The sequence below is a fragment of the Anguilla anguilla genome, chromosome 10 (assembly GCF_013347855.1).
Source record: "Anguilla anguilla isolate fAngAng1 chromosome 10, fAngAng1.pri, whole genome shotgun sequence".
Classification (NCBI taxonomy): domain Eukaryota; kingdom Metazoa; phylum Chordata; class Actinopteri; order Anguilliformes; family Anguillidae; genus Anguilla; species Anguilla anguilla.
This window is the reverse complement of record NC_049210.1, coordinates 23,414,813-23,429,884: the sequence shown is the minus strand read 5'-3', so window position 1 is coordinate 23,429,884 and position 15,072 is coordinate 23,414,813. Positions and strand designations below refer to the sequence as shown.

Below are 15,072 nucleotides of genomic sequence, written 5' to 3'. Positions count from 1 at the left end.
CGACCAAGTGCTAGTACTCGGTTATTTTCCATGGTAATTAAAAATCATACTTTTATTAATAGGAATTATTTTGTGGAATAAATCTTAAACTAAAACAATTTCAGTGTTTAAAAATCCACTAATCTCCTGGTTTGTAAGGACTTGTTAAATTCATGTTTTAATTGGACTCCATTCACTCGGTCAGCTGCTGTTTGTAATGGATATGGATTATGTCAGTATATATCAACTTGCATATCATGCCATTTGCATGACCGTTATGACCCAGTCTAGATCAGACCGCAACAAGAAATAAAGGAACTGGGAAATGGGTAATGTAAATGGCTGCTGCAAATGGGCATACAAGTCTGATCCCAAACTACCTAACCAAAAGAACACTATCTTGACCGTGTCTAGTTTATGATGGTTTGCTGTGTTTGGGGTGGCTTTAAATAATGAACTTAAGGACAATGAGTCTGCAGACAGTCCAAGAGTCCAAATTGCATACCCCAGGGAGATTTAACATTCCACCCTCAGTCACCTTCAGAAACAACAAAGGAAAAATATCCAAGCAAAATAACAAAATAGTTTCCCGATGGAAGGATTAGAAATCCCACTGGGATCACCCTAATTAATTGGAGTTACTATACAGGGAACAGAAGGGCAAGACAAGAGTCGAGGTCAAACTGAACAACACTGCATCACATAAACAACATGCACTTGGCAAACAAACAAAAATGGCTTGATGAGAATCAATGTCAAACTGAATAAAACAAGGTCAAATAAACACACATGCAGCAGAGAAACAAACAAAAACACAAACCATTTGACAGAGATCATATCAATGACATATATTATACATACTTCTGTAGATATGCTGTACATGCTTCTATATACATTGTACATGCTTCTGTAGAATAAATCACAATTCAAAATCGAATAAAGACACACTGCAAAATGGTTCAGAAATGACGGTGAATGAGGTAAGAGCATATTTAACAGATAAAGGATCATTTGAAATAGAAATAGATAATGCATTTATTGCACAAAACATACTGTGGTTTACAAGGCCATTTTATGTACTTTAGACTAGAAAACTCCTACACACTACTATTTAATCTGCACCTGGTTTGTGAGGACTTGTTAAAGTCATGGTTTAGCAGGACTCAATTCACATGGGTAGTTTCTGTTGCAATGGATATTGATAAAATTTCCTGTCTACAAAGACATTGAGAGAAATATTTCTGTGGAACAGATCTTACTTTTACAATTTCAGTGTTTAAGTACCTGTTAATCTTAATCTTCTAATTACCACAGAGTGAGAAGACACATACTCTGCAAGATAGACCAGAACTGATAGTGAATGAGGTAAGAGTGTATATTTAACAGATAAGCATCATTTTGAATAGATAATGTAAAATATGCAAAATATATCATGTGTGGTTTAAAAGGCCATTTAATGTTTTTTGACTAGAAAACTCCCACAGACTAGAGGCAACTTCTGTTGTGAAGCTTATGGATGTCACCGAAAGACGGGACCAGGACCCAAACGCAGAGAAAAAAATACTCAAAATCCAAAAGGGAGAATTTTACTTTTAATAAGAACAAAAACCAAGGAGATCAAAAACAAAGCCACGCAGGGCAAGTCTCAAAAAAAGAGACAAAGCAAAAGTTCTTGAAATGCAAAAACAAAGAAAATCCAGAAATCCAAAACCATGCAAAAACAGAACTTGGGCAGGGTAGAAAACACTCAGGACAAAACACAGAGTCAAAAGTACACGTGGAAACACATACCAAAACACAACCAGAAACACAAGGAACCAGCACCCGAGTCAGGGAAGAAAGGAACTTAAATGGACAAGACACTGACAAGACACAGGAGGGCACAATGCACAATCAGACCACAGAGGGAAAGGATAACTAGACAACTGAAAAACAATAATAGAATAAGTGGAACCAATAATACAATTAAACAGAGAAAAAGGAACAGAACTACAAACTGAAGTGCCGCCATCTGGCGGCCCAAAAAAGGAAACGCAGACAAACACAGAACCCTGACAATGGATTACAAGCTGTTCTAGTTTTACCTCTGTACATATAAAGGGGAGAAATTATTTTGTGGAATAAATCTTGCCATAACAATTTCAGTGTTTAAAGACGTGTTAATCTCATGTATTACCACAGAGTAAGAAGACACATATGTTGCAAGATGGACCAGAAATTATACTGAATGTGGTGAGTCTATATTTAACAGATAAAGCCTCATTTTGAATAGATAGATTTTAGCAGAACTCCACGCACAGGGGCAACTTCTGTTGTGATCCATATGGATTACAAGGTGTTCTAGTATTACCTCTGTACATTGACAAGGAGAGAAAGTATTGTGTGGAATAAATCTTGCTATAACAATTTCAGTGTTTAACTTCTTAGCTCAAAGCCTCTAGTGGTCGGCACGCCGGCATGCCTAGATTGCTCAATTCAGACATTCTGTGCTCCTGCAAGCAAATTATGAGTTGAAAACACATACTCGGCGTTCTAGCTTTATTAGTAGACAATTCAGGACAACTGTGTCGAATACTGAGTTTCGCAGCGCCACCATTGTCGTGCTGGTCGTGCATTTACCAAGCACCCCCTCCCTGCAGTCTCATCTGTAACTATACCCCCCATGCATGACACACTGGACAATAGTGTTGATCTGGGCATACATGAAAACTAGGGCTGTCAAAGTTAACGCGATAATAACGCATTAACGCAAATAACGCAAACGCCACTAATTTTTTTAACACATGTTAACGCACATTCTGTTGTGATGAACGTTTGCCCGACCCTTATGCTGCGTTCAAGACAACTCGGAACTAGTAAAAAAAACGAGGTCCGACTTGTGAAAAAGGCAACTAAACGGTTGTAGAACTCGGAATTATAGGTTGGAAATTTGAGATAAATGGCGGCATTTGTAGTTCGTGGTAAGAAAGAAAAATGGTGTATTTACAATTTTCATACATTTTCATTTGGGTGTCTGATTATGTGATATGCGTTCGTATCGTTTATGTTTCCCATTCATTATAGCAATAGGCTATGTGAAATTTAAAAGTTACGATATCCATCAGCAACTTTTTTCACTAGCCAGCTTAGCTAGAAAACGTAGGTTTTGCTCAGAAATAAATGCTGCAAATAATATAACGAAACACCTGACAGTGATACCATATTTACATTTCAGTACTACTGCAGCCTAACTAGTTTCGCGGTTTCACACTATTTATTCATCTAATATACTCCTTAACAATAAAATGAAGCAGTGTTTTTGTGGGAATCCATGTTTCCCTGAGTAAAACAGCGTGAACGCAGTTTTTCATTGTCTGGGCATATTGTTCAGAAGAGGGGAGCTGCACTGTCATCCGACTGTATCACTGTAAACAGGCTTGTCTGTTTAAGGAACTGGCTCGGTGCAAAGAAATAGAAGTAGCCTAACTGTTGTATCCAAAGAAATGGAAGTATAGCCTAACTGCAATACCCTAATTCGAGTCCTAGTTCTGTATTATACTCCCTTTCCACTTTTTCCTGCTCACTTTATTTATTGTTTGTTTTATTTTGTATCATCCTGTTTTGATCCCACATAGTAGAAGGGGATGTTTTTGTGGGCCTTTGTTTTCCCCATGTGAGGTTGGACTGTTGGACACAATTACGTTGTGTGATTTGCTGTAGAAGTGCGAGGGATCCAGGGAATTATCTTTGAGTAATGGAACATTTAGCTGACCAATGTACCTGTTGTACAATGTGTCTGTTGTTGCGATGCATTGAGGTCCATCGTTTTGTGTTAATGCTTAAAAAAACAGGATGTTTTAGTGAACCTTTATAAGCATAAAGTTGGACACACAATAGGTCAATATGCCCATCTGTTGTTGCCTGTTGGGCTTGAGTTTGCCATGTTATGATTTGAGCATATTTTGTTATGCTAAATGCAATACCTTTGAGGGTTTCTGGACAATTTGTCATTGTTTTGGGTTGTTAATTGATTTCCAATAATAAATAAACATACATTTGCATAAAGCAAGCATATTTATCCACTCCCATGTTGATAAGAGTATTAAACACTTTAAAAATATCCCATTTTGAACAGATAAAAAATGTGTGATTAATTTGCAATTAATCACAATTAACTATGGACAATCATGCGATTAATCGCGATTAAATATTTTAATCGATTGACAGCCCTAATGAAAACATTCTTTTACCGCTAAAAATTTGTATTCCGTTGTAGCAACAAGATAAATCCAACAATAGCCAAAGGTATGCCGGTACAGCTGTGAAAAACGCTGCTCACTTAACACTGAAATAAGATGAATTTTTCAAAAATTATATAATGTCATTCCACTGTCAGTATCTGTGACTAAATGTGGAATAAATATACAACCTTATCATTGGTTTTACATGTGGAGATGTCCCTTTCCAGATGGAGTGGTCATGTATTGTCTTGGACAATCCGTTTGTGAAATATACGATCATTTGTTACGCCTGGGTACCTTCCAAAATAGCTGTGCGTAATACCACACGTTGCTTTCGGTGTTGTAGTCCTTTGTAGTACAATCTGGCTTGATCGACAGTTAATCGATCCAATAGTACCCCTTTTCCACCAACACGAACCTAGTTCTGTTTCTGGGCTGGTGCTAGTTCCAGTTCGCAGTTGGTTCAACTTGCAAACCTTCTAAAAACCGGTTTGCTTTTCCACGGGCTAGAGAGCCATGTCATTACGTCACTGTATACGTCTGTATACGTCTCCGCTTTCCCAGCAACATCGTTACCTATTAAAATGTATGTCCTGTAAAAATACAGAAAATAAACTGTCTAAATGTAAAAAACCAACTTCATAAGCCGCGTTTCCACCGCAGGAACTATGCCCCGGAACTAGGAACCTTTTGAGGAACTCAGTGCGTTTCCACCGCAGGAACTAGGGTCTAAATTTAGTTCCTGGGGCTTTGTTTTATCCCCCAAAAGGTTCCTGCTCGGGGGGTAGTACTTTCCGAAAGTACAGGAACCTTTTGGGTGGAGCTTGCAGCGCTGGACATTTCTGATTGGTCGAGTACTCGTAGCATTTTTTGTGTGTATTTTCAGGCGCCATGTTTGAAAATATGCAGGCGCAAACCGACTTATTTTCATAATAACTTGTATGTTATGCGGCGCAGTAGCCTACTTTTGGTTATAACCTGCCAACCTCTTGGAATTATAAGGTGTGCTCTTCTGCTCTTTTCTTGCTTTAGTATTCGTTTTATAAAATGCTAAGCATTCGTGCTGGGACAGCATATTATGTACTAAAACATTCAAACGGATTAATTTGGTTGCTGAATATTTTCTTCCGGATTTTCTTTGTTAGCCCGTTGTAATTGACTCAAAACGTTTGATACAGTTATGTGAGGTATGCGGTAGTTCTGCGTAATTCACATTGGTGATACAGTAAAAGCAAACTGGAAATCACCTTCCGCACTTTTTGTCAGGGTAAAATAACAGGTTAATTCTAGTAATCGTACCTTTAGCTTTTTCAGACTGCCGTAATTTTACTCTGCCATTCTTCAATTCCACAAAAAGACCAGGAAGACTATGGACTAATTTATGGTGCATGGTTCGCATCTGCAGGGCACACTTCGCTGCTCGGCTAGCAGTAACTTCGAAGGAAAACAAACGGTGGTTCTACCATTACTAATTTAAATTTTTACGCAAGTCCGAGTTTTCGTTCTATTCTTGTCATTTTGCGATTAGCTTATATAGAATTGACGATGAGAAAGTAATCAAACAGCAAATTGTTTACAACGTGTGCATGTTTTCTGCTGTTGTTGCCAGTTATATTGGAAATGTGAATGCATTCTGTCGCTTCGGATTCAAGACATGAAAGCGAATGTTCGCATAAAAACATAATGAATGTGTTTGAGAGGATATATAAAACAGTTACAATCTGACTATTGGTCTGTTATATCCTATTTGTTGCATAACGGTCCAAGTTCAACTACGAACGACAGTTTTGCTTGACAACGGTAAAATATGCCCAAACGGCTGCAGAAGAATATTTCAATTCCATGTGATTAAATCGAAAAAAATCAATAAATACAAAAGTAACCATATATAGTCATTGTTGGTAACCCGTTGTATATACGTGGAATAAACCCCTTATTAGAAAATAATGTAGGCTACTTCGGTGGTAGTATGGGGTTACAGAAGAAATCATATGACAGATGGACCGACGACAACGTCGCTTTTTCATACGTCAGTGGGCTAATTTGCCTAATCTTCGCGGGACTTTAGACCCTGGTGGAAACGCAGACAACCATTGGCTGAAGGAACCTTTTAGTTCCTGGTAAAGTAGTTCCTGGGACTGAAAGTTCCGGGTAATTTTGGTGGAAACGCGGCTATACATATACATTTAGTTATATTACTACAGCCTTATTTACTATATCAACTTTAAGACAAGCAACACGCTCGGAATTATCTCATTGCAACCCATTAAATCCAATGGTGCAGACGTTGCTTCATAATTTCAGACTGCTTTCCTAACGGCTGTTTTGCGTCCTGCGACTTGGGTTACGACCGTGAATATGTATGGATTCCTAGACGTGCTGATAGCGACCACCCTTTCTCATGTTAACCTCAAATACGCAAGACAGGACACTTAAACAGTATGCTAGAAAATTTATGTCAAGTTCCATTCATTTATATGGGGTGGTTGATACACGTCCCCTTAGCAACCAAAAGCTAGCGCTGGACCACCTCTCACTTATTTGCTGGCACAGAAAAAAATTGCGAAAGTACTGAAAAAATTACCTCCGGAGGATAACAAAGACATTTATTCCTACATAACTAGGTACAGGTTGTTACCGATATTTCGCCTATTTCATATATAGTTGCAAATCAGTTTACGTTTTCCTGTCTGCCAAAAGAAGGTGGTCGATAATAGGTGCTCTCACTCTACCTGGCGGTCGCAAAGTTTTAGTTGGTCTTGGTTGGTCACGATAATCCCGCCCCCAGCCCCTGACATAAGCGGTTCTTGGTTCTAGACCAGCCAAGTGTTGGCGCTGCTTTGGAACCAGTTTTCCTGGCCGAGAGCCGGTTCTTTTGCTGTCGAAAAGCGAAGAACTGGTTCGTGATTAGGCACCGGCTCCGAACTGGCCCTTGAAATGCGTTGGTGGAAAAGGGGCACTAGGTGACAGAATAAGCTTTCTAACGATGTATAAATATGTCTAATTTTACTTTTGGGAGAGCGTATTATATCCCAGCTTAACCGAAAGTTTTGTCTCCATATAGCTGAATTAGGCATGCAGTCTGTGGTAGCAGTGAAAGACACTGCACCTGGCAAAATTTTATCAATGACATTCGTCGTTTCTTGGAAAATACTATTATTCTTGAGAAATTCTGAGCATGGCTGAGGCATATGTTTGCTGATATACTGTTTTCTGGGCTAAGTTAGAACTGGGGAGCGACAGCATTCATTCTGTCTCTGTCTCTACTGAACACATAAGATTTCATCGTCCAAATGTAAGTGTTACTGCTGAAAATATTTCGGTTATATGTATTTTTGAAATTGAGTGTCTTTAAGTAAATGGTTAGTGAAGTAGTAAAGTAGGTTAGTGGTATTTTATAATGAGGATATTTCTCACTGTAATGTAAGTGTTCGTTGGTAATGTAATAGTTTTTGTGATGCATGCAACAGTGATGACGTGAGAGTTGGAATATTGCCAAAACGTGGTGAACGGTTGAAAATAGTTTGCATGTTGTAAGCAGGGTGGCTGCCACTGCCTCTACTGGTCGCCAGAGGGCGACATAATCATTGGCTGCCGCTTCCTCCACGGGTTGCCAGAGGGCGACATCGTCATCGTATTTTGTGTTCTGTTGACTTATTGCTTTCACCTGTGTTGATTTGTGATTCGTTGCACCTGTGTTCTTCACTATATTAGTACTCCCTTCTGTTGTGTTCATTGCTTAGTCTTGAGTTTGCCTGCCTCTGTGTAAGTCTTGAGTAAAAGCCTGTATTGCTGGAAAAGAAGACTGCATTAAAACTTTTCTTTTGAAAAGTCTACTGTGTTTGTCAAGCCTCCTCTGCTCTTGGGTCTAGACTCCTAGTCAAGTGGGTTGGTGGTCAATGTACAGGACTCTCAGCCAGGAGACCCGGGTTCAAGCGTCTGTCGGGGAACCACCCGAAACACATGTAGTCCAGGGCCAGATCTAGAAGTGGGCAGGGGTGGACAATGCCCACCTAAATTTCTGCTGTGCCCACCCAGTTGGTCAAATTTATTCTGCGCCAATTTTGGACCCGGCTCTGCACTCTCTTGACTGTTTATTTATTCATTTTTTAAGTGCCCTGAACTGATGTCCCCCTTACATTACTTTTGTAGCAGTAAGATTACATTAATTCTAGGGTGAGTTTTTCTCTATATCCTCATGCTACAATCGACTGTAAATCCACATTTTAAAGCTGATATTTAAAAAAATTTCTTTTCTTGGGGGGGCATGCCCCCGGACCCCCCTAGGGGGTTTGCATCTTTGTCACCTTTTTCACCCCTGATAAGTTTGCATCCCTGTACACCTTCCCTGCCCACGTCACACCAACACAGTGCAGTCAGGAGTGTAGTTCCTACTGCTGAAAATCATATATCTATATCTATAGCTGAATAATAATGTACCATCCCAACCAACAATATGTCATTCCAGCCCTCGTGGACAGAAGAGTTGGGTTTTATGTTTCAGAAGGACCGTGCTGTGTGCACTTTATGTCTTGAAAATGTTGTTTGCCGAACGTCAAGTGTCAACGCCACTTTGAGACCAAACACGAGAAAACTTTCAAGGACGAGGCTGACAAGGTAGAATCCATCAAACGTGCCGTGTCCAGGTATGGGAAGCAAGCAAAAGCCCTCAAAGTCTTTGCCACTGCTAAAAATCATGCTACTGAAGCAAGCTATCGCAGTGCTTATTGCATTGCGAAACGTGGAAAGCCATTCACCGACGGCGAATATATTAAGCAGGCCTTCCTCTGTAGCTCAGAGGTTTTGTTTGATGGCTTATCAAACAAAGAGACAATAAAATCGAGAATAAAAGACATTCCCGTGTCAGCCAGAAATGTTGAACGACACATCAAAGAAATGGCAGAAAATGTTAGTGCGCAGCAAACAGCTGATTTGAAAGATGCCACAGTATTTAGCATCGCACTTGATGAGAGCGCGGATGTTAATGACATACCACATTTGGCAGTCATGGCAAGATACTGTGATGATTCGACAGTAAGAGAGGAGCTCTGCTGCTTAAAATCAATGCCCGAAACAACAAAAGGTGAGGACGTGGCCAAAGCTGTTATTGAGCATTTTGATGAGCGAGAGATTGACATGATCAAGATTTTTGCAGTGACAACAGATGGCGCCCCCGCCATGGTTGGGAAACAGCGGGGAGCTGTCACATTAATTGAGGAACAAGTCGGTCACCCCATCATGAAAATCCACTGCATAATACACCAAGAAAACCTCTGTGCAAAGATGTCAAAGTCAGATCTTAATGACGTCATGGCTACAGTGGTGAAGGTTGTTAACTTCATAGTTAAGCGATCTGCTTGGACATACCGACAGTTCCAGTCCCTGCTCGAGGAAATGGACTGCACATACAAAGATATCCCTCTCCACTCAGCGCAGACCTGCCAACCTTAGGAAAATATTTTGAGTACCACAATAGTCAGTGTAACACTTAGTTCACATGCTTTCGCACCACTTCGCTTTGCACGCACACACAAGCCTTTCTTCATAATTCTAGTTTTGACTGTTAAAGTGATCAGGCAAAATTGTATAATTTGACCTGATTCTAAAATATCACTTGCACTGCACTAGGCTATATTATGATACACTTGCAAGTCAAAAGTTTGAGTACGCCTGCTTAAAACAATTTTTTCATGATTAATATTTCATTATATGATGTGTGCTTATGCAAACTGATAACCATCAGTTAAGTGAATTGCATTCACTTATTTAATAAAAATGGAAATAATTTATTTTGTATATTGTAACATATGTTTTCATTTTCAAGTATTTACAAAAACTTATGTTGTGATGCAAAACACTGTCAATTATGAATAAAACCAAGTTTCTGTTCATGATTTCCATTTTTATTTAATAATTAAATAATTGAATCAGGTTATATAGGCACACATCATATAGGCCTAATGAAAAAAAGTATTCAGTTGAAAAATTATCTAGGAATGTAGGCCTTTGTAACTAGAGGTTTAGCTAAATTATTACCTGAAGCTCCTTGGTGGCTAATGTCAAAATCATAATTGCACAATGTGCAAAACGGACGTTTTGAGGGACGGAGGCATGGCCATTGCTCCTGATATTTCGAGGAACTTCTGGGGGGCATGGACTCGCTTCTTTTTAGTAGGTCTGCTGCTCTCTCTCTCTCGTTAGTATCCTCGTCATCTGACGTCATCATTATTTTCTAACTGCAAGGCTGGTCGGGTGACTGGCTGCCATAATAGCAATTATTTGCTACGTTAGCAGTCTATAGTCAAACACCTTTGCAATGGTCACTTTGCTCCAACAGAGTGTGCGCGATTCAAAGTTTGAACAGGTAGTCTCCTTAGCGTTTGAGTTACTGCAGCTAAATTACTCCATCAGTTATTCACACGTCTCGTAACGAGGCTAAATTGTATGCGAGCTACTACTACGGCTAACTATATACACAAATTTATCTCATTACGATATACCCCTTGAAATGCATCATCTCGTAAAGTTACCAAACATGTTTTAATGTTTTATATGTTAACATTACGGTCACATTTTTGTTCTTGACTATTACTCCCCACTTCCCATTTTACCTCAGCAATGCAGCGTTATGCTTCAGTGGATAATAAAGTACCGCTGCGTATCCGTGGATGTTGAGTGGGTCGGGGAGCGGTTACAGAACCACAAGGTCGTAGCATCTGGTTCAATCCGAGGGATGTAGTTTAAATACCGAATAAATGTATGGTATTGTTTTGTATTATTTGATTGTTTTCCGTAATTAAATTACAGTAATTTTTTTTTTTTGCGTAGTTTCAGCTGGAATTTCGTACCTGCATATTTTGACCAAGAATTGCGTGGTTGGTACACAAAATGCGTGCAGGTTGGTTGGTCTGTCAGCGGTTAGGTGGCTAAGCTGTGGAAAAGTTTTGGAGCGGTTTGTCGGCTGCTTTGATGCCATAAAGGCCTTTCTGACTGAAAAAGGCCAAGACTACCCAGAACTCGAGGACGAGAAGTGGGTTGAAAAACTTATGTTTTTCACGGATATCACTGGACACCTCAACAAGCTCAATCTCCAACTGCAAGGTGCAGGGCAAACTGTTTTGGACATGACAATGCCAATTTTTTCAAGCGGCGTTGCCACCTCCACTTTCTGCTATTTCAAGCACTTGAAGGTACTGTCCACGCAGCACAGCATCGGCACCGCTGAAATATGCAAATACATCAGCGGGCTTGAATCAGAGTTCACAACACGATTTTGGGGACTTTCAGAAGTATGGACCTATGTTCTCTTTCTTGATCGAACCCGAGAGCTTTGATGAGCATGAACTGGATTTATCTGTGATAGACTGGCTGGATACACAGGGCATGGAAATGCAGCTGATTGAGCTGAAGAGTTCAACACTGTGGGTGACCAAGTTTGCAGAGCTACGGAAACAGCTGGAAACCACAGCAGGGTGTGATCACGTAATGTGCATCTTCACCTGTTGGACATCGCTACCAGGGAAGTTTAGCTGTCTCAGGAATGTTGCATTGGCTTTGCTGACAGTCTTCGGATCAACATATCTCTGTGAGAAGATATTCTCGCACATGAAAAGCGTGCTCAGCCCCTCCCGCAGTCGTTTGACAACTGGCCACTCTGAAGCTTGTGTGCAACTTAAAGTGACTAAGTACGACCCCCAGATCTCAGAGCTCAGCAAAGGAAAGCAGAGCCAGGGATCACATTGGCTGGTAGGCCTGGTATCCCGGTCTCTTTTTTTTTTCTTTTTTTCATCTCAGATGTGGATGTTTTCATAAGCATACTTGTATAGTGCACTTAATACCCATTTCAGTATGCCACAATAGTGCTGTGCTGTGCTCATCATATTTTTCATACTTTTGTATTTCTGTTGCTCATTCAGTGCTCATATTTGTTGTGAATGTTTTCATAAGCATACTTGAATAGTACACTTAATACTCCCACTCAATATGCTGCAGTAGTGGTCATTGTGCTGTACTCACCATATTTCTCATATTTCTGTTGCTCATTCAGTGCTCATATTTGTTGTTTCATAGTTGTTTTCATAAGCATGGCAGCATACTTGTATAGTGCTCATATTTCTGTTTGTTACACTTAATACTCCCTTTCAGTATGCTGCAGTGTGTTCATTATTAGTGCTCATATTTCATATTTCAGTATGCTGCAGTAGCCTAGTACTCATATCTGTCATTGACAATAAGGGAATGTCATTGAAAGCAGTGTGCTGACCCCTGGTGGATATAATTTGTAACCACAGCTGGACTTCTTTGATCTTGATACTGAGACCGATACTGAGAGACTGTTTCCATGCATAGGACATGAAAGTCCTTCCTCACCTCTGAAGTTGTTACTACTGAAGGTCTCTGTACCACAGAAAGACAGATTGACAGTGCCACAGATAGAGATGATCATGATGTTATTCTTTGAAGAATTAAAACAAAATAATAACATTTAGAAAAATATGTTGTGTTTTTATATAATATATATTCATAGTACACCTGTATGCTTTCAGAACCAACGTTGTAACCAAATTTTGGTGTGGTGTCATAATTAAACTAATTAATGTTAACCTTAATGTTGATATGGCACACTGAGTGACAAGAAAATTTTAAAATGGCACTTCATATCAAAAAGGTTGCCGACCCTGGTCTATATTTAAAAGATAAAGCCTCATTTTAAATAGATAATGCATTAAGTACACAAAATATATTATATGGGCTTTACAAGACCATTTGCTGTTGTTTTAACTAGAAAACTCCAACAAACTACTATTGAGATATTGTACACCTGGTTTGTAAGAACTTGATAAAGTCATGTTTTAGCAGCACTCCATTCACAGGAGCAGCTTCTGTTGTAAACATTTGGATTACACACTTCTAGTATTACCTCTCTACAAAGATAAGGGGAGAATAATTCTGTGGAATAATATATACTAGAACAGTTTCAGTGTTTAAAGACCTGTTAATCTCTTGTATCACCACAGAGTGAGAAGGCACATACTCTGCAAGATGGACTAGAAATATCAGTGAATGAGGTGAGAGTCTATATTTAACAGATAAAGCCTCATTTTGCATAGATAATGCTTCAAGTACACAAAATATATTATGTGTGGTTTAAAAGGCCACTTGATGAGGTTTGGGCTAGAACACTGCCACAGGTTTTTTAAATTCTACACCTGGTTTATAAGATTTTTTAAAGTTATGATTTAGCATGACTGCATTCTCAAGGGTAGCTTCTGTTGTAATGGATATGCATTATGAACTGATTTAGTATTACCTCTCTATAGACAAGGGGAGAATAATGTTTGGTATAAATCTTACTAGAACGGTTTCAGTGTATAAATACTTGTTAATCTTCTGTATTACCACAGAGTAAGAAGATGCATACTCTGCAAGATGCAACAGAAATGATAGTGAATGAGGTGTGAGAGTCTATATTTAACAGATAATGTCATGGTTCTGTGTTTCCGTCTCTGTCTTTCCTTGTTGGGCCGCCAGATGGCGGCACTTCTGTTTTGTGTCCTGCTCCCCCTGTTTAATTGTATTATTGCTTTCAATTATTCTATTATTGTTTTTGGTTTGTCTTGGTTTCCCTTCCCTCTCTGTGGCCTGATTGTTCATTGTGCCCTCCTGTGTCTCGTCAGTGTCGGGTCTATTTAATTTCCCTTCTTCCTTGACTCAGGTGCTGGATCCTTGTTTTTGTGTGTGCTTCTGGTCATGTTTCTGCCTTGTGTCTTTCCGCCTAAGTAGCTCCCTGTGTGTTTCCGTTTTTCCATGCATTCTTGGATTTTTGGATTTTCTTTGTTTCCTGAGTTTTGTAGATTTACTTTGTGTTTTTTTAAAGAGTTGCCCTGCGAGGCCTTTTGTTCCCTTTTGTCCTGAACTTGTTAAGTAAAGTCTTTTGTTCATACCATTTGGAGTGTTGAGTTTTTCCCCCTCACTCTGCGTTTGGGTCCTAACCCCCCACGCACCTGACAGATAAAGCCTCATTTTAAATCGATAATGCTTTAAGTACACAAAATATTTTATGTGTGGTTTAAAAGGCCATTTGATGTTATCTTGACTCAAATACTCCCACAAACTACTATTTATAGAAAGAGCTCTTGCAACTGACTGTACAAATAGATTCAACAAGAAATCAGAGCTATCTTTTTACAGACTGCCGAAAGCTAAAGAAAAGAGAAGCAAATGGATCGCTGCAATTCGCAGAAACATCTGGAATCCAGGCACCGAAACGTGGATTTGCAGTTGTCATCTTGTGTCAGGTATGTTGGATTGTTGGGAAGTAACAATGGGCAATCACCAGCTATAATAATCGCAGGGATTCAAGCAATTAGTTCCACAATTCCCTAGTGGGGTTACAAAGTTAAATTATGTTTTTTTTCTTCTTTTTTTTAACAGATTTTCAAGATGGCGTTTGTTCCTGAGGTCAGGTTGCACCGCACAGCACAACAACCTGAGCCCAACGTCAGTCTGCTCATCAGTTTAACTTTCACTCCATTTGTAATCAGTGCCATATTAGCCAATAAACACAAACCCAATTAAAGCCGCAAGCGGCGTTGGAAGGGGTCCAAGCATTGGCACCATTGCGCCCCTTATGGAGCGATTTTAAAATGGCTTTCTCCTCATGATCATATACCTTCACCCAACATATCTACTGAATATCATGATGATTGTATAAAAAATTGATGACTTATGGCCAATTTTGTGCTTAGAGATGCTGTCGGATGACTTAGTTAGGTAGCCATGGATGTGTCCTGGCCGCTTCCCGTAAAGGCCTTTGCTATGTCGTAACACTTAGATGACATGTCGTAACACTTAGATGGCCCAGCGTGTGAGA

General features: G+C 39.6%; 1 protein-coding gene across 2 annotated transcripts in view; it reads left to right on the top strand.

Annotated features, from left to right (window-relative positions):
- LOC118206295 overlaps positions 1–14,447 on the top strand; it is a 41,724-nt gene extending 27,277 nt beyond the window's left edge. The window contains exons 10-14 of one of the 2 annotated variants that reach the window (XM_035378797.1): positions 1,294–1,344; positions 2,161–2,211; positions 13,217–13,267; positions 13,604–13,654; positions 14,391–14,447. In XM_035378797.1, the coding sequence (XP_035234688.1) occupies positions 1,294–1,344; positions 2,161–2,211; positions 13,217–13,267; positions 13,604–13,654; positions 14,391–14,405 (219 nt within the window). In that variant the 3' untranslated portion in view covers positions 14,406–14,447. The other variant, XM_035378798.1, reaches the window with a different exon arrangement.
- Positions 14,448–15,072: the final 625 nt, after the last annotated feature.